General features: G+C 40.9%; 2 protein-coding genes, 1 long non-coding RNA gene and 1 pseudogene across 8 annotated transcripts in view; 2 read left to right on the top strand and 2 right to left on the bottom strand.

The window, feature by feature from the left end:
• Positions 1 to 26,820, bottom strand: part of LOC102965734 (orphan sodium- and chloride-dependent neurotransmitter transporter NTT5) — a 55,067-nt gene that overhangs the window by 21,583 nt on the left and 6,664 nt on the right. Inside the window, exon 1 of one of the 6 annotated variants that reach the window (XM_042969318.1) lies at positions 24,479 to 24,500. The exons of 2 other annotated variants lie outside the window; for them this stretch is intronic. The gene's annotated coding sequence lies outside the window, so the exon portion shown is untranslated. Of the gene's footprint in view, positions 1 to 11,773; positions 12,077 to 12,360; positions 12,414 to 24,478; positions 24,501 to 26,820 lie in introns of those variants that run through there. 3 more of the 6 variants (XM_042969317.1, XM_042969321.1, XM_042969322.1) reach the window with 3 other exon arrangements.
• On the top strand, positions 3,789 to 4,103 carry LOC102951810 (annotated as a pseudogene).
• LOC102966013 (orphan sodium- and chloride-dependent neurotransmitter transporter NTT5-like) lies at positions 7,350 to 25,514 on the bottom strand. Its single transcript, XM_042969323.1, has 4 exons — positions 25,289 to 25,514; positions 24,795 to 24,952; positions 23,255 to 23,602; positions 7,350 to 7,420 (listed from the first exon to the last, which is right to left on the bottom strand). Exons 1-3 carry the CDS (start codon positions 25,371 to 25,373, stop codon positions 23,360 to 23,362), a joined length of 486 nt encoding a protein of 161 aa, XP_042825257.1. The 5' UTR covers positions 25,374 to 25,514; the 3' UTR covers positions 7,350 to 7,420; positions 23,255 to 23,359.
• LOC122234119 lies at positions 12,453 to 21,701 on the top strand. Its single transcript, XR_006211866.1, has 3 exons — positions 12,453 to 12,780; positions 13,766 to 13,889; positions 21,437 to 21,701. It is a non-coding gene; the product is annotated as an uncharacterized LOC122234119 (long non-coding RNA).

The raw sequence follows: 26,820 nt of genomic DNA, 5'->3' as shown, positions 1-26,820 counted from the left end.
TGCGGGGCTTGAACCCATGAGTCCTGAGATCATGACCTGAACTGAAGTCAGACGCTCAGCCGACTGAGCCACCCAGGTGCCCTACTGTGTGCACATATTCTCCAGAACAGATCACATACTTGGTCACAAATCAGCCCTCAACAGGTACAAAAAGATAAAGATCATACCATGCACATTTTCAGATTATAACACTATGAAACTTGAAGTCAAACGAGAAAAAAGTTGGAAAGTCATGTCATGACAAAGCCATGTCAAATACATGGGGGTTAAAAAACACCCCACTAAAGAATGAATGGGTTAACCAGGAGATAAAGAAGAAATAAAAAAATACATGGAAGCCAATGACATAACAGTCCAAACTCTTTGGGATGCAGCAAAGGCAGTCCTAAGAGGAAAGTATATTGCAATTCAGGCCTATCTCAAGAAGCAAGAAAGGTCACAAATAAACAGCCTAACCTTACACCTAAAGGAGCTAGAAAAGGAACAGCAAATAAAGCCTAAAACCAGCAGAAAAAGGGAAATAATAAAGATGAGCAGAGAAATAAACGATATAGAAACAAACAAAAAACCAGTAGAACAGATCAACAAAACTAAGAGCTGGTTCATTTTTAAAAATGTAAATTAATCTACGGGTGCCTGGGTGGCTCAGTTGGTTAAGCATCTGACTCTTAATTTTGGCTTAGGACATGATCTGAAGGTTTGTGGGATTAAGCCCCATATCAGGCTCTGTGCTGACAGCACAGGGCCTGCTTGGGATTTTTTCTCTCCTCTCTCTCTGTACCTCCCCTACTCTATCTCTCTCAAAATAAATAAATATTTTTTAAAATATTAGTCTAAAATCTCATATTATTGCAATTTATGTTTGTAACTCCACATTTGGTTTTCTATATAAATTAAGATACTAGTGCATTGAAATGAATTATTAGTTTGTGTTTTGGGGCACACAATATATAAAGATGTATTCTGTGACATCATCAACCAAAAAGAGTGGTGATGGAGCTATAAACAGGCAGTTTTTGTATGTTATTGAAGTTAAGCTGGTAGGAATTCAAATTAGAATGTTATAACTTCAGGATGTTATATGTAAATACCATGGTATCCATAAAGAAAATAGCTATAAAATATACAGAAAATGAAATGAGAAAGGAATTTTAACATTTCACTACAAAAAAAATAATAATAATTAAACACCAAAGAAGACAGGAAGAAGGAAATAAACATGAGGGCAAGGGGAGCTCTAAGGTACATAGAAAACAAATAGCAAAATGATAGCATTAAATCTCCCCTTATCAGTAATTATTTTAAATGTAAATGGGTTAAATTATCTAATCAAAAGGGATATTTTCAGAATGCATAAAAACACATCCAATTATATTATGTATACAAGAAACTCATTTTAGATCCAAAGACACAAATAGATTGAAAGAATGGAAAAAGATATGCCATAAAATATAGCAGCCAAAAGAGAGCAGGGGTGGCTATACTAATATCAGAAAAAACAGACTTTAAATGGAAAAATTTTACAAGAGACAAAGGAAGACATTATATATTAATAAAAGGTTCAATATAGCAAGAATATGTAACAATTATAAGTATTTGCACACCTAATTACAGACCATAAATATAGATAGAACTAAAAGAAGAAATAGTTCTACAATAACAACTGGAGATTTCCATACTCCACTCTCAATAATGGACAGGATTACCATGTGGAAACAGAGATCTTAAACAACACAATAAACCAACTAGATCTAACAGACACAAACAGAATACAACCTACAACAGCACATATATTCTTCTCAAGAGCACGTGGAACATTTTCCAGTGTAGATCATATGTTAGGCCACAAATTAAGTTTCAACAGATTTTAAGAGACAGTTATATAAAGTGTCTTTTCTGACCACAAAGGGATGAAGTTAGAAATCAATAACAAAAGTAAAACTGGAAAATACACAAAATTGTGGAAATTAAAAAACATACTCTTAAACAATGAGTGGATCAAAGAAGAAATCACAAGGAAAACTATAAAATACTTAGAGGTGAATAAAAATGAAAGCACAACATACCAAAAGTTATGGCATACAATGAAAGCAGTATAAAGGAGGATATTTATAGTTGTAAATGCCCACATTAACAAACAAGAAAGATCTCAAATCAACAACCTAACTTTACAACTTAAAGAACTACAAAAGAAGAACAAATTAAACCCAAAGCTTGCAGAAAGAAGGGAATACTAAAGATCAGACCAGAGATAAATGAAATAGAGAATAGAAAAGTAGAGAAAATCAATGAAACTGAAGGTTGGTTCTTTGAAAAGATCAACAAAATTGACAAACCTTTAGCTAGATGGATTAAGGAAAACAAGCGAGAAGATTCAAATTACTAAAATCAGAAATTAAAGTGGGGACACAACTTATTCTATGGAAATCCTATTTATGGAAATAAAAAGGATTATGAGAGTATCATGAACAATTACATACCAACAAACTATATAACCTAGGTGAAATGGACAAATTCCTAGAAACACAAAACCACCAAAACGTATTCACAAAGAAATAGAAAATCTGACTAGATGTAACTAGTAAGAAGACTGAATCACTAATAAAAAATCTTTCAAGGAGCGCCTGGGTGGCTCAGTTGGTTGACCATGTTGAGCATCCAACTCTTGATTTCAGCTCAGGTCATGATCCCAGAGTTGTGGGATCAAGCCCCAAACAGGGATTCATGTTGAGTGTGGAGCTTTTCTCTTTCTCTCTCTCTCTCTCTCTCTCTCTCTCTCTCTCTCTTTCTGCCCCTCTCCCCCGTTCACACGTACTCTCCCCCTGTCTCTCTAAAAAAAACAAAACAAAAAAAAGTCTTTCAAAAAAAAAATCTTACAACAACAAGCCCTGGACCGGATGGTTTCACTGATGAAATATATCAAACATTTATTTTTTAATTTAATTTATTTTTTTAGAGAGAGAGAGAGTGAGAGCATGAGCAGGAGAGAGAGAGAGAGAGAGAGAGAGAGAGAGAGAGAGAGAGAGAGAGAGAATCTTAAGCAGGTCCCACACTCAGTGTGGAGCCCAACACTTGATTTTATGACTCTGAGATCATGACCTGAGCCAAAATCAAGAGTGCAGTGTTTAACTGACTGAGTCACCCAGGCACCCCAATAAACCAAACATTTAAAGAAAAACTAGTATTTATCCTTCTCAAAGTTTTCCCAAAAACTGAAGAGAAGGAAATAATTTCTAACTCATTTTATGAGGTCAACATTATCATGATACCAAACCCAAACAAAAATGTTACAAGAAAAGAAAACTACAGACCAATATCCCTGATTAATATAGACACAAAACCCTTCAATAAAATATGAGCAAACTGAATTCAGCAGCATATTGAAAGGATAATACACCATGACAAGGAGAGATTTATTCCTGGAACACAATGATGATTCAACACTAACAGAATGAAAGCTAAAAATCATGATCATCTCAATAGATGCATAAAAAGAATTTAACAAAATTCAACATTATTTCATAAAATATTCAACAAACTAGTAACAGAAGGAAACTACCTCAACATAATAAAAGTCATATATGAAAAACCTGCGGTAAACATTACTGGTGAAAGACTGAAGGCTTTCCTACTAAGATCAGGAACATGGCAAGGATGCTCACTTTCACCATTCTATTCTACTCATTCTTTTTACCATTCTACTCACCACAGTACTGGAAGTTCTGGCCAGAGCACTTAGGCAAGAAGAAGTAAAAGGCATCCAGGGGAAAGGGTTCAGGGTTTGAAACATGGCAGACGATGTGGACCATCAACAAACTACCAGCACTTGTAGAAGAGCCCTGGATCTCACCAGGCTTGGCCTTGATGAGTGAATTTATATGAAAATGAGAAACAACAGAGAGTTTCAAGGAAGACTACATGTTTATGATCAGGATGTAAATATAATGTTGAGAGATGTGGAAGAAACTGTGATTACCAGAGAAATTGATGAGGAAACATACAAAGATATGTGTGTGTGTATGTATATACACAAAATGGAATATTCTGATGCTCTTTGTCCCAGGAGATGTTGTACTAGTTGCCCTCCATTAAGAATTGGCTGAAACAGGGGTGCCTGGGTGGCTCAATAGGTTAAGCAGCTGACTTCGGCTCAGGTGGTGATCTCACAGTTTGTGGGGTTAAGGCCCCACATCGGGGTTTGGGCTGACAGCTCAGAGCCTGGAGCCTGCTTCAGATTGTGTCTCCCTCTCTCTCTGCCCCTCCCCACTCTCACTCTGTCTCTCAAAAATAAATAATAAACATAAAGTTTTTTTTAAAGAATTGGCTGAAACAAAGAATTTATCACGTATGGAATATGGAAGACTTTGTACGATTGTCTCTTTAAATGTAGAAGACATTCAAAAGAGAAACCTGTGTAAATTTTGATATTAAGAAATGACCAAGGATCCTTCCACTCCTGAAATGAGTTGATTTGCAGATAACTCAAAAATTCTTACACTAAAGTGCATTCAATTTTTTTCCAACCCTTTCAATACATGTGATCACCCAAAAATAAATAAATAAATAATTTAAAAAGCCATCCAAATTGTAAGGGAAGTAGTAACGTTATCTCTGTTCATAGATGGTATGATATTTTATGTTCAAAATCTAATGATTTTATTAAAAAAAGTTTAATAAATGAACTCAGCAAAGTAGCAGGATACAAAGTCAACACTCAAAAATCAGTTGCATTTCTGTATACAGACAGCTAATAATCTGAAAAGGAAATTATGAAAACAATTCTATTTACTATAGCATCAAAAAGAATAAAATATTTAGAAATTAACACAATAGGAAGTGAAACACTTATACAATGAAAACTATAAAATATTGCTGAATGAAATTAAAGAAGACATAAATAAAGAGAAACATCTCATATTCATGAACTGGAAGACAATGTTTTTAAGATGTTAATACTATCCAAAGTAATCTACAGATTTAATGCAGTCCCTATCAAAATCCCAGTGACTTTTTAAAAATAGAAATTTTAATTTCCATCCTAAAATTCCTATGGAATCTCAAGGGATCTTAAACAGCCAAACAATCTTAAAAAGGAAGAACAAAGAGGCATCTGCATGATCTTGCGGTTTGTGAGTTCGAGTCCTACATCAAGCTCTGTGCTGACAGCTCAGAGCCTGGAGTCTGCTTTGGATCCTGTGTCTCCCTCTCTCTCTGCCCCTCCCCTGCTCATGCTTTGTCTCTCTCTCTCATAAATAAAAATAAAAATAATTTAATTTAATTTTTAAAAAAAGAAGAAAAAAGATGAAGGACTCATACTTTCTGATTTCAAAACTTAGTACACAAAGCTACAGTAATCAAAACACTGTGGTACTGGCATAAAGACAGACATATAAACCAATAAAATAGAATGGAGAGCTCTTTGCATACACGGTCAAATGATTTTTGACAATGGCACCAAGACCATCCGATAGGAAAAGAATAGTCTTTCCAACAAATGGTGCTGGGAAAACTGGATATCTGCGTGCAAAATAATGAAGTTGGACCCTTATCTAACACCACATATGAAAATTAATTCAAAAAGGATCAAAGACCTAAATATAAGACCTCAAGCTGTAAAACTATTAGAAAAAAACATAGAGAAAAATCTTCATGACATTGGATTTGGCAATGATTTCTTGGATATGACACCAAAGGCACAGGCAACAAAAAAACATATAAATAAGTCAGATATCATGAAAAAATGTTCCAATTCATTTATCAAAAGATAATGCCAACAGAGTCAAAATGAAACCCATAGAATAAAAGAAAATATTTGTGAAATCATATATCTGATGTGGGATTCATATCCAGAATATATAGAGAATTCTACAATCTGATTCAAAAATGGGCAAAGGACTATGATGAGACACTATCTCACGCTCGTTAATATGTCTAGTATACAAAAAAGAAAAGAAAAAAAGGAAAAAAAAAGAAAAGAACTAGTATTGGTGGGGATGTGGAGAAATTGGAACCCCTATGCTCTGTTGGTGGCTGAAAAATGGTACAGCTGCTGTGCAGAAAACAGTACGGCAATTCCTCAGAAAATTAAAAACACAGTTACTATATGATTTAGCATTTATACTTCCGGTTATATACTCAAAATAACTGAAAGCAGGGTCTCAAAGATATTTTTGTACACCCATGTTCACAGCAGCATTATTCACAATAGCTACAATATGTAAGCCATCCAAGTGTCCATTGAGGGATAAATGGATAAGCAAAATGCAGTATATCAATGTAATGGGATATTATACAGCCTTAAAAAGTTAGGAAATTCTGACATATGCTACAACCTTGAGGTTCATATGGATGAACCTTGAGGATTATACTAAGTGAAATAAGCCCGTCATAAAAAGACAAAGACTGCATGATTCTACTTATATAACGTACTTAGAATAATCAAAATCATGGAGACAAACACTAGTAGAATGGTAATTGCTAGGGACTGTGGAGGGTGGAATAATAGGGATTTATTGTGTAATGTACACAGTTTCAGTTTTACAGGATGAAGGAAATATGGAGGCAGATGGTAGTGATGGTTGTAAAAACTATTAATGTATTTAATACCACTTTAAACTGGTTAAGATGGTTTAAGTTTTACATGTATTTTACCACAATAAGAAAATTGGAAAAAATGGAATACAAAATGGTATAGCCATAAAGAGTCACAGTTTCTTAAAAAAGTTAAACATATGCTTTCCATATAACCCAGCAGTACCACTCCTAGGTATTTTCCCAAGAAGTTTTGTTCACAAAAACCTGTATGCCAATGTTTATAGCTACTTTATTCACGATTGCCCAAACTGGAAAAACCCACATGGCTTTCAATTACTGAATAAAAGATAAACGGTACATTCATGGGATGCAATATTAGCAGTAAAAAAAGAACAGGGAATATTGATACAATGAACAACATCCATGAATTTCATACATATTATGCAAAATGAAAGAAACCAGACTCAAAAGGCTACATACAGCATGACTGCATTTAAATGACATTCTGGGACACCAGGCTGGCTCAGTCAGTAGGGCTATGACTCTTGATCTCAAGGTTGTGAGTTCGAGCCTTGTGTTGGGTGTAGAGATTACTTTAAAAAATAATAAAATAATAATATTAAAAAATTAGTTTCTCCAAGAAATCTGTGGGATTAATTCCCCGTCTCCATTTGACAGATAAGAAAGCTAAGACGAAGGAGAGAAAGTGACTTGCTAAAGGTCATGGAACTACCTAAGGGTTTGATGTAATAAACAAACACACACAGATTTCTTTGTCTCTAAATGCTATATTCTTCTTACCAGGCCAAGAAGCTGCTCAAGACAGAGACTGCAACAACACTCTACCAGTCACTGGGTCTGGGATTAGTCTTGCTGCCCTGGACACCTATACCAGTGATGGGACATGTGGACATTTCCATATTAGAGGTCTACAAACCCTACCACCCAGAGTCCTAAAACATGTTTTGCCTCAATTTGCCTGCCTAGGCTCTAGGTCCACCTGCCCTGCTCCCTAGGTGGGAACACAGGTGGATTTGTAGGTTTGGGGATGCGAAAATTGATAGAGACAATGATGAGTTCAGTTTGGGAAACAATGAGTGTGAGGGCTTGTGGGCACCAACTTCTAGCTGAGAAACATCAAGAGCATCAGACCACATGACAGGAAAATATGTAAATGTAAGCTCTGAGAAGCTAAGTAAAAACCCTATAATCCTGAATTTGAATTGAAAAAATAAGTATGAATTTATGATGTATTTAACCTCAGAAGGCTACTTCCTAGCTCTATCTATTGAAAAGACCTAGAAACAATGAGCAATGCGGTAGCAATGAACACCCCTAGCACAAAATTGTGATCTCTAAATACCACTTCCCATCAAAAGGAACTAAGTATCCTTAGAAAAACAGCAGATTTCAGAGCTGGGTATGAAATGTACAAAGTAATCCTAGACCAGAAGGTCATACCAGAAATCAAAGAAATTATTATATACTTCTGTGGTCTTGTCAAAAGGACGCAGGAGTCAAACTGAAGATGCTTCCATGTGCCAAAAATGAGATGATTTGAGCATCAATAAGAATAGTTGCAAGGGCGCCTGGGTGGCTTAGTCGGTTAAGTTTCCGACTTCAGCTCAGGTCATGATCTCATGGTTCACGGATTTGAGCCCCACGTTGGGTTCTGTACTGACAGCTCAGAGCCTGGAGCCTGCTTTGGATTCTGTGTCTCCCTCTTTCTCTCTGCCTCTCCCCTGCTCATGCTCTGTCTCTCTCTCTCTCTCTCAAAAATAAATTTAAAAAAAATTTAAAAATTAAAAAAGAATAGGGGCGCCTGGGTGGCTCAGTCGGTTGAGCGTCCAACTTTGGCTCAGGTCATGATCTCACAGTCTGTGAGTTTGAGCCCCACGTCGGGCTCTGTGCTGACAGCTCAGACCCTGGAGCCTGCTTCGGATTCTGTGTCTCCCTCTTTCTCTGTCCCTCCCCCACTCATGCTTGCTCTCTCTCTCTCTCTGTCAAAAATAAATAAACATTGGGGCGCCTGGGTGGCTCAGTCGGTTAAGCCTCCGACTTCAGCTCAGGTCACGATCTCACGGTCCGTGAGTTCCAGCCCCGCATCGGGCTCTGGGCTGATGGCTCAGAGCCTGGAGCCTGCTTCCAATTCTGTGTTTCCCTCTCTCTCTGCCCCTCCCCTGTTCATGCTCTGTCTCTCTCTGTCTCAAAAATAAATAAATGTTAAAAAAAAAAAAAAAAAATTAAAAAAAAATAAAATAAAATAAATAAACATTAAAAAAACATTTAAAAATTAAAAAAGAATAGCTGCAATGGATGGAAACACATCAAATATATGTAAATCTATGAGTCCGGAGAGATGCTAAAAAGAACAAACTCAATGACCATTTTTGCAGAGTATTAGGCAATAAATTCATTTTTTAAGCTGGCAAATGAGAGGAAAGAATCAAAGTTTATTCTGCTTTCCTCATACAAACTGTATACCAGGGCAACAAATGTTTGATAAAGGGAAGTTTCTCTTTCTAGAAGTATTCCAGCTAAAAAAAAAAAAAAAAAAAGGAATGATAAAGCTGGAATACCACCATTTCATAATCTCTAATGAATATGTGTATCTAGACAATGACTATTCATGGCTGCTCACATGACAAAAAGAGGGAACATCTAGAGAGTTTTTGCCTTCTGACAGAAGCATATGAAACCATTCATGAAGTATTCTTGACAGAATACTGACCCTAAAAGGAATCAACCTCTTGCCCTAACTACCAATTCATAAGAAAGCCAGGGAACAGAGAACATATTAAATGACACCACAGGGAGGGAAGCAGCAAATTCCAGATGGTTAGAAACTACAGGACAAATAACCCAGTTTCATCACTAAATATATTGCAGAGGGGGGAAAAGAGGGCAGGAGATCTATAGATTAAAAGATTCTTTTTTTATGAATATAATTTATTGTCAAATTGGCTTACATACAACACCCAATGCTCATTCCAACAAGTGTCCTCCTCAATGCCCGTAACCATTTTCCCCTCTCCCCCACACTCCCAAACACCCTCAGTTTTTTCTCTGTATTTAAGAGTCTCTTTGGCACAAAATCAGATCAACCACTGGAATATATACATAACCAACAAAATAGATAAAGTTTAAAAGGTTCAGATTTGTTTTAAGTGATAAAAAGCTAAATAGAAATAAAAAGTAGATAGTAATATACAAGAAGGTATATTACTTAACAGTATAGACTTAACAGTCACTAGTCACATGTAGCTCACAAGCACTTGAAATGTAGCTGGTGTGACTAAGAAAGTGACTTTTTAACTAATTTAAATATAATTTAAAAACTTCTACTTGATTCAGTTACTAGAGAACTTTTTAAGTATGTTTAGAACAACCTGGATATGTCAATCTACTTTTTCACATGTGGATTTTAGGAAATTTAAATACAGATCAAATATTTTCTGGTAAAAATTTAGTGTTCAAATTGAGATGTGCTTATTAGTTTTAAATACACACTGGATTTTGAAGACTTAGTAGAATATAAAATGTCTCAATTTTTATATTGGTCACATGTTCAAATGATGTTTTGGCAATCTTGGGTTAAATAAAACTATTTTATTAAAATTTAAAAAAAAAGAGTCTCTTCTGGTTTGCCTCCCTCTCTCAAAAGATTCTTTAAAAAAAAAAAGTTTATTTAGGGGCACCTGGGTGGCTCAGTCGGTTGAGTGTCCGACTTCGGCTCAGGTCATGATCTCAGTTCGTGAGTTTGAGCCCCGCATCAGGCTCTGTGCTGACAGCTCAGAGCCTGGAGCCTGCTTCAGATTCTGTGTCTCCCTCTCTCTCTGCTCCTCCCCTGTTCACATGCTGTCTCTCTCTCAAAAATAAACAAAGATTAAAAAAAAATTTTTTTTAAGTTTATTTATTGAGCAGGGAGGGGCAGAGAGAGAGTGGGAGAGAATCCCAAACAGGCTCTGTACTGTCAGCGTGCCACCTGACATGGGGCTCAGTCCCACGAACTGTGAGATCATGACCTGAGCCAAAATCAAGAGTCTGATTCTTAACCAACTGAGCCACCAAGTACCCCAAAAGATTCTTAATGGATACAGCAACAAATTACAACATACGAATTTTACTTGGATGATGATTCAAACAATCTAAAAAAGTTCTGAGACAGTCTCTCAAATAGTGAAACAGAGTTGGGACACGATCGAGCAATTCCACTCCTAAGTATCTGCCAAGAGAAAGAAAAACATATGTTCCCCCCCCAAAATTGTACATGAATATTCATCACAGCATTATTCATAATAGCCCCAAAGTGGAAATAACCTCAAAGGTCCATCAACTGGATAAATAAAATGTAGTATATCAATACAATGGAATATTCGGCGATAAAAAGAAATAAAATACTGGTAATATGCTATACAGGGATGAAACTTGAATATTATGCTCTGTGAAAGCCAGTCATAAAGGACTACATGTATTGTATGATCTCATTTATATGAAATGTCCAGAGTAAGCAACTCTGTTGAAACAAAAGTAGATTAGTGGTTGTCTGAGGTTGAGGTTGGAGGCTGAAGCATTTGGGGTGACAGCAAAAGGGAGGGGGGTTTCTTTTGGGGGTAATGAAATGTACTAAAATAGACTGTGGTGATGGGTACACAACCCTGCCATACTTTACAAGCCACTGAATTGTACATTTTAAATGTGTGAATTGTATGGTAGGTGAATTACATCTCAACAAAGCTGTTAAGGGGCATCTGGCTGGCTCAGTCAGTAGAGTATGTGACTCTTCATCTCCCGGTCATAAGCTGAGCCCCACCTTGGATGTAGAAATTACGTTTAAAAAAAAAAAGGTTAAAAAGAAAGCTGTTAAAAAGGATAAAGCTACCAGAAAAAAAATACATATATATATAAATATAATATATATGTATATTATATAAATATATAAATATATAATATTTATATATATTTATTGTTTATCATATATTATATATAATATATACATACAGATATGTATGGACATACCTACAGATGAAATGATAAATTTGGGATCTGCTTCAAAATAATGGGGAGGCTTTCAGTGGGAGGAGGTAAGTTGAAACCAGACTGGTCGTCAGTTGGTCACGAGATGGGTGATGAGTACAAAGGAATTCATGAAGTTATTCTTTTACATATGTTTGAACATTTCCGAAATAGAAGGGCCAGAAGCCACAGCAAGAATCTCTTTCAGGCTACCCTGACTCACCGTGTAAACCCCTCTTTCTTCTGGGTCTCCTGATGAAAATTAAGGATGACAATAGCTGTGTCTCATACCATTCTCATATAAGGTACCATACCAAGGGACGGGGCTCCATTTTTGTCTAATGAGGCCGGAGATTCCCCAGAGCAGTGCTAAAGAAACTGCTCATCACACGCAAGGGTGCTACGAAACTCGACTTTCGACAGTAGGATCCCCAGAGCTATCTAGTAGAGAGGAGTCTATGATAGAAATTGGTCTATCTCTAATCAGGAGCCCCTACAGCAGTGTGAGATATTCGCATTGCAAACCACCTTGCAGTTAGGTACCAAAGGACATTCAACAAGTAGCTGGAGAATATAAAAATTGAGAGTGGGAGGAGACACCCCAAGATCCTCATTCCACTCCTATCCGTTTATCCGGTAGGCCCCTGCTTTTCAATCCCCTCCCCCACGCAGGTTCCATTCTCAAAGCTGAGAACTGGATGGGGAGGCAGAAGGGAGCATGAACACCTGCGTTCCCAAAAGGAAGGGGGTTTAAAACTCAAGACTATTTGATCATGAGAAGACGACTGCCTCCGCTGATTTTCACCTTACCCAACTCAATAGCACCAAGCTTCCAGCCGACAGATCGTTTGGATGGGGGGGGGGGGGGGGGTGGCGAAGGAAAGTGAGGGGCGGGGCTACAAGGTACAGGAGCCAACGGGTGATGACCCCGACCTTCCAAGCTTGACCAGCGAGAAACACCGGAGGTCCAGAGACTTCCGGGACCACACCTCTTCCTATTTACCCGGCCCACCCCTCGAGTCCCACCCGCCAATGGTTAGGATGTCTGCTTTTTCTTCCTCAATCACGGAAAGTTAGGTAGAGGCAACTACCCTGTGGTAGCTGAGCAATCCGAAATACTGAGATCTCTGAGTACTTAAGGGAAACCCATTCCCTGGATCTTCGGGAATCCCAACCACCTCTACCCACAGCTCCCAATCCCAGTCGCTAACTGACCCCTATCTCCTTTTGGTAAGTACGTCAGCTCAGTTGTGGACTCACCCCTCCGGAAGTTCTGAGAGACCCACTCGTCATCACCCACTAGGCAAATTCATTTGACTTAGCCCTGTAGTAAAACCTGCCAGGTCTCCTACCACGCAGATATGGGGCCCTAGTGGGCTCAGCAATAGGTAGTTCCCTAAACCACTTGTGTTGATTCACAGTCTTGGAGCCTCTTTTTAAAAATAATTTTTAGGGGTGCATGGGTGGCTCAGTCGGTTAAGTGTCCAGCTCTTGGTTTCCGCTCAGGTCATGATCTGGTAGCTCATGAGTTCAAGTCCTGCATCAGGCTCTGTGCTGACAGTGCAGAGAGTGCTTGAGATCTTCTCTATCCCTCTCTCTCTCTCAAAATAATAAACTTAAAAAAATAAAAATAAAATTTTTAGACTCATATATGATTACCATGTCCCATTGGCAAGTGATTAATATCCTTTCCATCTTAGCTGAAACCCCATTTCCCACGTTTCCCTTGGCTAAAGGCCAATCCCTAGACAAAGCAAGTCTAGTAATCTAGATCTGAATTTGCCATGACAAGGATAGGGCAGGAACTCTAGGCTGGACATTTGGCTCTCAAAAGAATGGAAGACTTTTGGGAAAAAGACATTTATAGAAAAAAAAATCGCTGACACCCAGGACTTAGTCCTGGTGGACTGATTTATTGACCAACAACATTACTCCTCCAGCTTCCTTCCAGGAGCTGCACAGATCAGTCAAGAAGCAGATTTGGTAGACATGACAAATAGTGAATATCATGGGCGTGTGTATATACTGAGGAAGGGGATGGGGAAAACACAGTGACAGTGGTAACCAGGAAGGATGGGGTCTGAGAGGGGGATGCAAAGCCAGGCCCCATGTGTCCACCAAATTATGCCTCTACTTTTGGGAATAATAGCAGTTCTATGTCTGGGGACATCAACAGTTGCAAGTTGGTATGAGTTGCCTCTTATGCTATTTCCAGGAATGTGTGATGTCAAGTCAAATGAATGAAGTTAGGCAATCATACAACAGGTTGATCAGCAACTTATCACCTCACAGGATTTCCTACTTTTGGACCTCTTTAACGGGCGTTGGCTGGATTAAGGGTAAGGATTTGGAAGATATCATAGGCTTACCCTGGCTTGTGGGATTGAAGGGAATCCTGTGGGTGAGGCAGTATGCAAAATATGTGTGGATGGGGAAGATAACAGTGAGAAAAAGGGCAATCGTTGCAAGAAGCCCCAATGATGGGTATTGGTGAAGCACCTCTTTTGACTGTGGAAAGATGGGAAAGGGGTTCAGAACACCAAAGTTCCCAGAAAAGTGAGGACTGTAGAAGGGAAGGGTGGGATAGGAACCAGGGCAGATGACCAATGAGTCTTCAGGGAGTCAGAGAATGAGACAATAGCATCTTTAGGCCATGAGTGGATTGAAAGATCTGGCCCCCACTCTCTAGCAAGGTCTAGTGTCTCGGGAAAGAAGCTCACACTGAGTCCCAGGCCACATAGGTGATAGTCTTAAGAGACAGATGAATCAGAGTAATCACAAACAGGGCTAGCAGCACAACGGGACAGAGAAAGCACCACAGCCAATGGATGGGAGAGATGAGGGGTCCCCACATGATCGCCAAGTCTTCAAGGAACCTGGGAGGAAGGGCCACAAGACTGTGGGAGGCCTAGTCGGGCTTCACCCAGCCTTGGGCGTGGAGGGCAGCCCAACCTTAGCATCTTTCAAATATTCTACTTCATCTCCCAAACTCTGCCTCAGCTCAAGACTCATCCTCTCTTATCTTCTCCCTAGTCAGTCTTGCATCGCAACCCAAGAAAAATTTTCAAACATTTCTCTACTGCTCAAAATTGTTCATGGGTACCCAATGCCCTTGGGATAAAGGCCAAGTCCCTTTCATTCATTCCATGAATATGAAAATGTTTATGATGTGTGAGGGACTCTTCTACATGCTGGGTATCCATACTAACCAGCTCAGACTGGAAAAGGCGGCAACACTTGACCCTCGGGGGGAACTTTTCTTAGTTTCTTCAAGCCCCTGTGTCCAACTCCTTTACTGCATGTTCTCAATTGCAATAAATATCCAAGTGGGGTCTTTTGGCCACGAAGGCCCTTCTCTTTGTCTTTTCTTTGGAATATTGCAATAGCACCCAACTGTTCTCCTTGCTTCACTCCTGACTCCTCATAGTCTATTCTCCACACAGCAGTCATAGGTATTTTTTTAAATAAATCTGACGATGTCACTCCCCTGCTCAAAACCTTCCAATGCCTCCTCTCGTGCTGCAGAAAAAAACTAAGTACTGCTATAGCTTAGAAGGTCTTCCTTGATCTCCTGTTATCTCTCTGGAACATTCTACTCCAACCTCTCCGATCTCCTTGCTCCTCAAAAATTCCAGGCATGATGCTTCCTCTTGCCTTGGTACTCAAGTGTTTCCTCTTCTTGGAACACTTCCTCAAAATCATGTCTCCTTCCTTCACTTCCTTCAGGAGTCTGCTCAAATGTCACCTTATCAGAGAGGCCTTCCCTGCAATCCAACCTAAATTAGCACCCACACATACTCCCATTCTTGATCATTTTACTTTACCTTTTGATTTTCTCCTGTCAATTGTCACCACCTGACATTTTTATTCGTTCATCTGGTTACTACCTGTCACCACCACTAGAATATAAATTCCTTGAGGACAGGGATGCTTGTTTTATTCAATAACCTTGGTGATTAAAACAGTGCTTGGCACATATTAAGCACTCAAGAAATATGTTAAATGAATGAATAAACATGTTTCTCCGAAGGCCCTGAGGTTAAGAGTCCCTGCATCACTCTAGATGGGTGACAACAGAAGCAACCAGAAAGGGGTCAACCTTCCCTATAGACCCAAGCTATCACCTCCTGGCCCCACAGGCCCAGCCCACAACCATGTTTTCAAATATGATGATGATGAGGAGGAGGAGGAGGAGGAGGAGGAGGAGGAGGACTGTTCAGTATTCATTCAGCAGGCTGATGCAGTAGATGCCTGAAGGTCGAGTGAAGAAGAAGCCACACAGGAACATGAGCCCAAAGACAACCACTGGAGGGAATACTGGATGGGATCAAGCTCAGAAGTCTAGTTGGGTGAGAAGGGCTAAGCATAGGTTACAGACCTGGGCTGGGTAAGAGTCTCAGATAAATCAGGGCCATTGGTAGGAGTAGGGCATTGGTCAGAGTACCGGTAGGCTGTTTTGTGTATTTCCTGAAAGAAGAAAAGGTGTCCTGGAGTGGGGTTAGGACGCCCTGCATGATCCCTACCATGGTGCTCAGCCCCAATGTCAGCAAAAACAGGAAGAGGATAGACCAGCAGACAGACCCAGGAATGAATGACATGGTTTCAACGAAGGCCATGAATGCAAGGCTTGGGCCCTCCTTAACCTGTTGAGGGGAGAGAGGGTAGGAGTTAAAGTGTCCTTGGACTTAACAAAAAAATACAGAGAAGGACACTATCTACCTTCCCTGGAAGACTCCCTAAAAGCTGTGGGTCACTGAGAAAATCAGATCTCCAAGCTGACCCTCTGACATGGAAAACCAGTCTACCTGGCATTACCCGTGGAGGGCATTCTGCAAGTTCTAGTTCTCTGCATCATCTGGGCTGCAGGTTATCCTGGTGCTTCTGGGATGTTTTTCTGGTGCTAGCAAAAGCTGAAATTTCTGTTTCACAAAAGGCTTTGAGTAACTCCACGCCCTGCTCACCTACTTTTACTGACCTTCAAAACCTGCTTCTCTAAGTTGCAGTCACTCAAGTGGCTGAGGACAATGCTCTTGATGTGCTGGAGAAGGCTGTCCAGCCAGGAGGCAAGGCAGAGTAGGGCTATCAACCAGATTGGAAGGGGGCTGGGCCTCAAGAGGGAATTTCCCTACGGTTATCAGCTTCTCAAGCATTTCAGCATTCCTGGGGGTAAGGAGTTGAATCACACAGGACCATTTGGCCCCTCAGGAGATCGCCTCCTTTTCCCTTATCTTCTAGATAAGGAAGGGCACCACTAACCTAGCATTATTGATCCAGGCACGGTAGAGCCTAGGACCAAACCTAGAAGGTACTCACCTCCAGGATCATGAATTTATGTGAGCCTGGAGAACTTATGACCATGGGGGAAGCCCAGGAGGAGTGTTTTGCATTATCTTCACAGGAACTCTGGGATATCTGCTGCAGTGACGGGTGTCTTATTCACCACCTACCTCTTCCCTTGCTCTCTTCTTAACTAGTGGGTAAAAGGCAATCTTCTAGGCTTTGCATTACCGAATGTCAGGAAGCACCATTTACTTAGATTACCATGTACATAATGCTGCCCTAGAGGTGAGCTGGTGAGAGAAACTGCTTCTTGGACTTTTTCATCTGAATCCTGTTGACCTATTTAGACTTATCTTCCTCCCATGATCCTCTGAACATTTTATGCTCTAATCACGCTTAACTACTTACAATTTCAGGGCTGGCCATGCTCTTTCATGCCCAAGACCACCCTCACCCCACTACCATTCTTCACTTGACCAATCCCTACAGATCGTTAAAAATCCAATTCATTGCTCTACACGAACTGCAGTGGAAGGCTTGACACAACTTACTGCTAAGAGCAAAATGCAAGGTGCAGGGAACTCAGTATAGTTTGATCACATTTTAGAAAACAAAATACTGTATGTCCTTTTGGTAATAGGCAAGCTAAATATTTGGATCAACCTCACTGTAAATAAGTTAAAAGTCTGAAAAATATTTTTAATCTTCTTAATTAAAATATTGAAAAAATGAGAAATTATTATACAAAAATTGCAGTGCACACAAAAACAGTGGGGAAAGGGGACTTCCAAAGCAACTTGTTCCCAAAGGTAAAAGCCAAATACAGCACTGTACCCCTAGTTTCCAATTTTATGACTTTTAAGAAATAAAAGGAGAATGAGGGTCAGATATAAAGCACCAGAGCCTGCACAAAGTAAGAATCAGACCAGAAGGTCTTCCCCTAATCTCGCAATTCAAAGGGCTACTACACCTTCAGTATAAAAATGAACTAGAAGCTTGCACTCAACCCTTCCACAAGACAGGGAATGCCAAAGAAGGCTGCTTCAGAAATGATCAGAACAAAGGGAAATGTTTTAAAGTTGCTGACATGGGGTGCCTAAGTGGCTCAGTCGGTTAAGCACTCGACTCTTGATTTTGGCTCAGGTCATGATCTCACAGTTCATGGGTTCGAGCCCCATGTTAGCCTCTGTACTGACAGCATGGAGACTGCTTGGGATTTTCTCTCTCTCCCTCTCTCTCTGCCCCTCCCCTAATCACTTACTCTCTCTCTCTCTCTCTCTCTCTCTCTCTCTCTCTCAAAATAAATAAACATTAAAAAATAAAACTCCGAAAAATAAAAAATAAAAAATAAAATAAAACTCTGGGGGGCGCCGGGGTGACTCAGTCATGTAAGCGTCCCACTTCGGCTCAGGTCATGATCTCATAGTCTGTGAGTTCAAGCCCCTGTGTCGGGCTCTGTGCTGACATCTCGGAGCCTGGAGTCTGCTTCAGAGTCTGTGAAGATTCCCTCCAGCTCATTCATTCTATCTCAAAATTAAATAAACATTAAAATTTTTTTAAAAATAAAGTTCCTGACATGTCATAACCAACTCAATCCTAGGTTGGATGTGCAGCCCAAATATTTGATCCTGGTTGTCTCAAGAACTCAAGCCAAGAACTGAGTTTCAAGTAGTCTCTTTCTAATGTCCCTATGCATCAGGTAGAAACAAAAGTCGTATTTATAGGAATATACCTTCATCCTAGGCCTTAAGAATTCCTACAAATAATGGTCAAATAAATAGGACAAAGAGACAATTAAGTACACAAAAAGAAGACACCATGAGCAATAACCATCAGAAACAACATAGTAAAAATTGACCTAAAGTTACTTCCAAATATTAGAATTATTGAAGATTATATTTGCTGTGCTTAAATAATAAAAGACAAGCTTGGAAATATTTCAAAGGAAAAAGAGCATCTTTTCATGTGTCTGTTAGCCATCTGGATGTCTTCTTTGGAAAAGTGTCTATTCATGTCTTCTGCCCATTTAACTAGGTTGTTTGTTTTTTGGGTGTTGAGTTTGATAAGTTCTTTATAGATTTTGGATACTAACTCTTTATCAGATGGGCTAGATGGGTGATAGGTATTAAGGAGGGCACTTGTTGGGGCACCAGGGTGGCTCAAGTCAGTGAAGTGTCTGACTCTCGATTTCAGCTCAGGTCATGATCTCACAGTTCACGGGTTCGAGCCCCACGTCAAGCTTTGTGCTGACAGCTCGGACCCTGGAGCCTGCTTCGGATTCTGTGTCTCCCTCTCTCTCTGTCCCTCCCCAGCTCACTCTCTCTCTCTCTCAAAAATAAACATTAAAAAATTTTTTTAAATCAAACTGAAAAACATTAAAAAATCTTGAAAGAGGCAGAGAAAAATGATACACTACATATTCAGCAACAGCAATCTCAAAGACTACAAATTCCTCATCAGAAATGGAGCCCAACAGCAAACAGTACATTTTTTTAAAGTTTATTCATTTATTTTGAGAGAGAGAGTGAATGTGTGAGTAGGAGAGGGGCAAAGAGAGAGGGAGAGAGAATCCCAAGCAGGATCCGCACTGCCAGTGGCAGAGCCCAGTGTGGGGCTCAAACTCACAAACTGTGAGATCATGACCTGAGTTGAAGTCAGATGCTTACCTGACTGAGCCCCCCAGGTGCCCCTGAAGTATTAATTCTAAACAGACTGTAGAAAGTTAAGTGCACACTTTTGTTGGGTTGTCCTCTTAGTGTGTTTTAGGAGTTCTTTACATATTCTGAATATAAATGTATAGAACATATAAATTTCTCCAATACTGGGACATGCATTTTCATTATCTTCACGGGTATCTTTCAAAGAGAAAATGGTTTGAATTTTTATGGTGTCCAGTTATTGACTGTAACAAGGCCTTACATACTAAGGAGTGAAGAGAACTCGAAAGAATAGAGGAGCCACTGATCTACAGGACGGCAGGCACTACCACCAGGCCTTAGATCATCTAAGAAAAAAATTAACGTGGAAAAGTGATTCCCAGGATATACTGTTAAATGAAAAAAGCATAAAAACTAACTTCTGCATAAGAAAGAAGGGTAAAAAGGGGGGCCTGGGTGGCTCAGTCGGTTAAGCATCCGACTTTGGCTCAGGTCATGATCTCGCAGTTGTGAGTTCGAGTCCTGAATCAGGCTCTGTGCTGACAGCTCGGAGACTGGAGCCTGCTTCCGAGTCTGTGTCTCCCTCTCTCTCTGCCCCCCCCCCATTCATTCTCTCTCTCTCTCTCTCTCTCTCAAGAATAAACATTTAAAACAATTTCCTTTAAAATTTTTTTTTTAACGTTTATTTATTTTTGAGACAGAGAGAGACAGAGCATGAATGGGGGAGGGGCAGAGAGAGGGAGACACAGAATCTGAAACAGGCTCCAGGCTCTGAGCTGTCAGCACAAAGCCCGATGCAGGGCTCGAACTCACGGACCGTGAGACCATGACCTGAGCCCAAGTCGGACGCTTAACCGACCAAGCCACCCAGGCGCCCCAAAACAATTTCCTTTTAAATAAAAAGAAGGGTAAATAAAAATATATACATCTTTCTCTTTGTTTTTACAAACACACACAGGAAGGATAAATAAAAACATAATGAGATCGGTTTACCTATAAGGGATGGATGAGAAATGGGTTGAAGTGCTGGTGAAATTTCTGAGTGTCCCTTTGTATAATTTTCTCTTTTGAAACCACATTAATGTTTCACATTAAAATAAAAGTTTGAGGGACATTAAAATTCCATATAAACAGAAACAAATGAACATTAACTGTATTTCAAGTAAGTGACAATCATACTGAATGAAGGAAAAAGAACTAACCCAAGTAATTTTTAAAAAAAAAATTTTTTTAACGTTTATTTATTTTTGTGACAGAGAGAGACAGAGCATGAACGGGGGAGGGTCAGAGAGAGGGAGACACAGAATCTGAAACAGGCTCCAGGCTCTGAGCGGTCAGCACAGAGCCCAACGTGGGGCTTGAACTCACGGACCACAAGATCATGACCTGAGCTGAAGTCGGCCGCTCAAACGACTGAGCCACCCAGGCGCCCCTAACCCAAGTAATTTTGAACACAGCATTTTAACTATAAAATTCAGGATAAAGACAAAAAGTTGTCAACAAATACTGAACTCTGGGATTAGTATGTTTGTTTCCGTAATGGAATGAGCTAGCAATTCTGTAACTATTTGCTGTGCATTCTAGCTTGGAGATTAAGCAAGTGTGTGTGTGTGTGTGTGTGTGTGTGTGTGTGTGTGTGTGTGTGTATGACAGTGAGACCAGCAACAAGAGATAGACCATTACAATCCTAATAATACTGTGGAAGGAAAGACCATTACAATCCTAAATACTGTGGAAGGTAACCTGGCATTATCCACTGAAGCTATACGTGGGGTAGAAACATGACCATAGTATTTTGCAGTTCCTCCCATCAAGAGGTAAAGTCTGTTTCTCCACCCCTCAAATCTGGGGTGGCTTTGTGACTCCCTTTGACTAAAGAAATGTAGCAGCAACGACAATGAGAGTATTCCCATGCTTAGGCTTCAAGACACTTTGCTGATTCCACCTAGGTTCTCTGTGAGCTGTCATATGAGGAAGCCCAAGCTAGCCACACAGAGAGGCCTCCCGGAAAGAGCAGGCCTTGCGGACCCACCAGCTGACCGGAGCGCTCAAGCGAGCCCTGTCAACACCGCACACAGCAAAGCGGTGCAGTCCCAGCTGGGCCCAGCTGAATGCAGACATGCGAGTTAACCCATGCAAGCCCAATAGAAGAACTTGCCAGCCAACCCATAGAATCTTAAGAAAAAATAAATCATTCTTGGTTTCAGCCATTTACTTTCGAAGTGATTTGTCACACGGTAACAGAACTCGGCATCAACAATCTCACTCGTAGATATATACCCTACACACATAAGCACATGTGTAGTACATCAGGAACACGTGTAAGAATGTTTAGAACAGCATTGTTTCAATAGCCCAAAACTGGAAAGACTCTAAATGGTCAATAGTATAATGGATAAATAAATTGTGGAATGTTCATATACTGGAACATTATACAGCATTAAAAGCACAGACCATATGGATGAATCTTATGAACACACGTTGAAATGAAAGAAGTAAAACACAAAAGAATACAAAAGAGAATGTATATGTAAATGAACAAATTAAACTATATAAATGGACACGTTAAACCATATTGCTTCATGTAAGTGTACAAACAAAACTACATTACTTAGATATGCATATGTAGATAATAAAATATATAAAAAAACAAAGAACTAATTACCATAAAAGCCAGGACAGTGGGTGTGAGGAAAGAGTTTATAATTAGAGATACACAGAGATCTTCTATGGGTCATTCTAGTTCTTAACATGGGTGCTGTTTATTTTATAGTTATTTATTCTGCATGTGTTGTTTCACGTGTGTTTCTATATGTATGTAATACCTCATAATAAAATGTTTTTTAAACATTAAAAAATACCATTACACTCCCACCAGACTGGCAAAAATTTTCAAGTGTGACCAAGTCTAATCAAACGTGCAGAAAGTTGAATATGCAGAATTCTCACACATCATAAGCCATTTTGGTAATGAGACAACACACAGTAAGACTAAAGGTGTGGGCACCCTACCCACCAATTCCATTCCTAAGTATACACCCCAGAGGACTCTTGCACATAAGCACATGAATATTCCCGGGTTAATTCTAGAAGAAAAGAGTGCTTATTTACATGGATTAGGATAGGGACAAATTCAGCTTAGGTTTGCCTCCTCTAGGAGTCCTTCTCTGACTAGCCCAGTCAGAATTAAAGGCTCTGTCTTCTATACTCCCCATCACCCCTGGTATTAGTTATCATGAGTCTGTGACTGTCTGATTATGCAATTCCCCCACCTCCTCTCTCCGAAAACTGAAAACTCAGTGAAAGCAAGAACTGTGGTCTGATTCACCTGTCCACATCTCTGTGGTACACAAAGAGTTCTTTGTAAATGTCTGATGAGTGTTTTTGAAACTAATGCCTAAAGAATGAAAAACAAGGGGTGAGCAAACAATAAAAAATCTCGTTCTGAGAGTCCTTTTGGGGTTTAAGTGCGACAGATTGACAGAAATCCCTAAACTTAGGAGTTGAAAGTTAAGAGTGAAAACATTCAGCAAGTGGAAAGTTCTCCATATAGGTGTGCTCTTAGATGGTATCTGAGACCAGAGTAATCTTGAATGTTTGCCACTTTTAGCCTATCTCTGTGGTGGTACTCTGAAGTGGATGGCTGGCAATCTCTGAGTTTGAAGATCTCTAGGGCCAGAAAGAGGCTCTGGGCAAAATATTATATGACAGAGATTCTACTGTCTCTGTGTTTTGCTCCACGGGACAGTAGAGACTTGCAACTGCACCTGATGTTGCCAGCTGTGGACAGGAGTCTCTGTAGCACGTTGAAAGTCAGGGTCTCTAGGTTTTGTAGTTCCCTGGCACTGGCACCCTCAACTAAGGGGCTGGCCTTACTTCTCACTGCAGCGGTGCGTGATGACTGTGGCCCAAAAGCCCAGGACACAGAAGTAAAATGATGGGACCAGCAGCATGCTGAGCAGGTTGACCAGAGTCACAATGAAGGCATCAATGAGACAGTTGCTGGATGGGTACATGTGCGAGGATAAGGAGACAAGGCCAAAGCCTAGACACAAGGCAAACAAGACCCGGTTCCCTACTTCATGCCATACATCCATGTTGTACATAGTTGATATCTAAAAGGGGGAAGACAAGTACAAGGTGAAATGTCAAAGAAGGAGAGGAGAACCTTAGCAAGTATGGGGGGAAGGACACGGGGTAATAAAGGGGAAAGGATGCCCTAAAAATAGACAATAGGAGTCTGCCAAGGCCCGGTAGCAGAGTGAGGAAGATGTACTTTACCTCGGAAAGCATCCAATACTGAAGGCCAAATACTGCCCCTTAGAGCAGTAGACACAGATGAGGAAACTGAGGACGATGCAATAAGAGACTGGTACCAAGACATACATTACCTGAATTGAGAATGGGACATATCAGCAAGCATGTACCAGTGAGGGGTCAACCAACAATCAACAGGGATCAAAAGTTCTGAGTCAGAAGTGAGGAGGAGACAGTTTTCAGCAAGGGTCAAGGGCTGGTGGGAGCAAAAGGCCAGAAGGAGCAAGACATTAGGAGATCAGTGATAACAATATTAGATGAGGTCTAAGGCATCTGAGAATGTCAATGGTGGCTTACGTTTCCAGAGAACTTGAGCCCATTAATAATGAAAGCGCTAACAAGATACCAGGACACCAATAAGAACAATTTCAGACTGAAGACTGGTGACCCACCATCCTCAACTCTGTCTGAGGCCTTCAAGGTCAGCAGGTACCAGAAGTACATGGAAGCTGTTGTCCTTCAGGATCTGGGGGGACCTGTCTTTGGACATGCCTGCTAGATAGGGTGATCCCTCCCTCTTCTTTAGCCTTTCTCCCACTTCCTCCATCTCTTTCTCCCTCCCATTTCTTCTTTCTAAGATTTTCCTCTTCTTTATCCCTCCTCACTCGTTTCTCCTCTTCCAAATTCCCTTCCAGCTGTTTTCCCCATCTCCTCCTCTCTCACTTCTTCCTCACCAAATTCACTGGAGTTCATCAATAAGGGACAGTTCTCCCATGGAACTGGAAACTGGAAAGACTGGGCCAAGTAGGACAGGATCCAGGCATTGACCACATTCAAGTATAAGTTGGTGATGAAGCACACCTGAGGGCCACAAGGGAGGTGGCTGGGGAGGAAGAATGAGAACAGGAAAAAAGAGGGGATTAGAGAGAGAGGACTGGGAACTGAAGAGACTTGGCCTGTGGAAGTGAAGTCATGGGACCCATCCCAGGACAAGGGTCAGGGTGCGAGTGGGGTGTAAAGGGCAGGCCGGGGCAGCCCAGGACTCCTCACCATGAAGCTGGTATACCCCACACCACCAATCCAGGGGCTGATGACCTTCCAGACACCAATGCTGCCCTGACGCATTCTCTGACCAGCTGCCATCTCCAGGAATAGAAGAGGAACCCCGATCAAGAACAGCACGAGGATGTAGATGATGAGAAAACTGCCTGTGCAAGGGAGTCAGGAGGGCTCTGAGAACCACCTGGGTTTTCAGTGCCTAGACTTCTTTGGGGGCCAGGAAAACACATTCCTCTGCCCCGTGACCTCCCTCAGGGCCACAGGCATCAGGGCTCAACTGTTTCCACATCCCTCATAGTCCCAGGTACCCCTTCACCCCTAGTTTCTGTAAGACCCAGATGCCTAGTTTCCACCCCCACCCTGGACCACCATCCTTATATTCTGATACCCTGCACCCCTACCCTCTTATGATCCTAAGTGTTCAGGCACCTGACTCCTATCCTGCTCAGAGTACCAAATTTCCAGCCTCTACAGATCTCAGAAACCTTGGAGTTTGAAGCCTCTTGTGGATCCATGATTCCTGGTCTCCAAACTTACAACCTCCATTGTGAGGTCATAGGGAGAAAACATGCCAGAGATCACTCATCCTCATGGAGTAGCCTACCTGAGTCAGGATGTACTCAACCTTATTGGACCAGCATGGACGGTTAAAAAAGGCCTCTCTCTTTTCCTTCTCTGCAACCTGCCCCTTCCCACATAAGGGTTTCTGGGTCAGGGTAGCTGCCACTCTTTTTTTTTTTTTTTTTTTTTTTTTTTTGACGTTTATTCATCTTTGAGAGACAGAGAGACAGAGCATGAGGGGGGAAGGGGTAGAGAGAGAGAGAGACAAAGAATCCGAAGCAGGTTCTGGGCTCTGAGCTGTCAGCACAGAGCCTGACATGGGGCTTGAACTCATGAACTGCAAGATCTTGACCTGAACCGAAGTCAGACGCTCAACCGACTGAGCCACCCAGGTGCCCCGGTAGCTGCTACTTCCAATGCAGAGATGTGCCTGGATTGGCTAGCTCTGTACTTGGCCTCACAAGCCTGCATCTCCCAGGCCTAAGCCTTTGCCATCTGGGCCTCCAAAGCCTGGGACTCTGAAAGCCGGACCATCGCAGGCCAGGGAGCCATGCCCTTATCTTCCCAAGATTGTCTTTCTTGGGCACTCTCAGAAAGTTCTGTCTCAGTAGAGATGGCTTTTGCCAGTAAAGATGTGGAATCCTGGGCCTCTATCTTCATTCTAGGCAGACTCCCTGGAGCAGCTCCAGCTTTTTCAATGGGGTGTTCACCTTCCTGAACAGACCTTAAGGACACCAAAACCTACATTTAGATTTGAGAGTCAAAACATATGAAAATCTCTATATAAGTTTTACCTCTTAGAAATATTTCAGTACAAGGGAGAAGGGTAGAGATAGCCAAGCTAACAGTTGGGAATCGCACTCAAAGGGCTTCTAAAAACATTGAGGTATACTCCCTAGGGAGGGAAGTACCATTTATAGTGGGCTTTTGAATCAATGAAACAAACTTCAGGGTGCCTGGCTGCCTCAGTCAGAAGAGCGTGTGACTCTTGATCTCAGGGTTACAAGTTCAAGCCCCGTGCTGGGTGTAGAGATTACATAAATTAAAAAACTGAAAAAATAAAGAAATGAATTTAATACATCTTGCTTATAACCTTAGGAAGGTTCCTTTAACTCTCTGGGCTTTCTCATCTGTAGAACACTCAGGTCTCTGCTCAAATATCACCTCACCAGAGAGGTCTTCCCTATCCACCTTTAAAATAGCAGCTACCCGTCCCCACTACTCTCTCCATCCTACCCCCTTTTATTTTTCTTCATAGCATTTTTCACCTCCTGATGCGATTAGCTATTGATTATTCATCTCTTTTTTGTCTATCTCCGCCCCCCCCCCACTCCCCACTGACTGCTCTTTCCCCAGCAAGAGGACAATGCTCTACCTCACATCTGGGGACACTCTCCTCTCTGCCCTTCTGCCACTCTGACCTGTTGCTGACTCCTCAAATGCTCTATAAGAGAAT

The sequence above is a fragment of the Panthera tigris genome, chromosome E2 (assembly GCF_018350195.1).
Source record: "Panthera tigris isolate Pti1 chromosome E2, P.tigris_Pti1_mat1.1, whole genome shotgun sequence".
Lineage (NCBI taxonomy): Eukaryota > Metazoa > Chordata > Mammalia > Carnivora > Felidae > Panthera > Panthera tigris.
The sequence above is the reverse complement of the archived record's forward strand: the minus strand, read 5'-3'. Positions and strand labels throughout refer to the sequence as shown.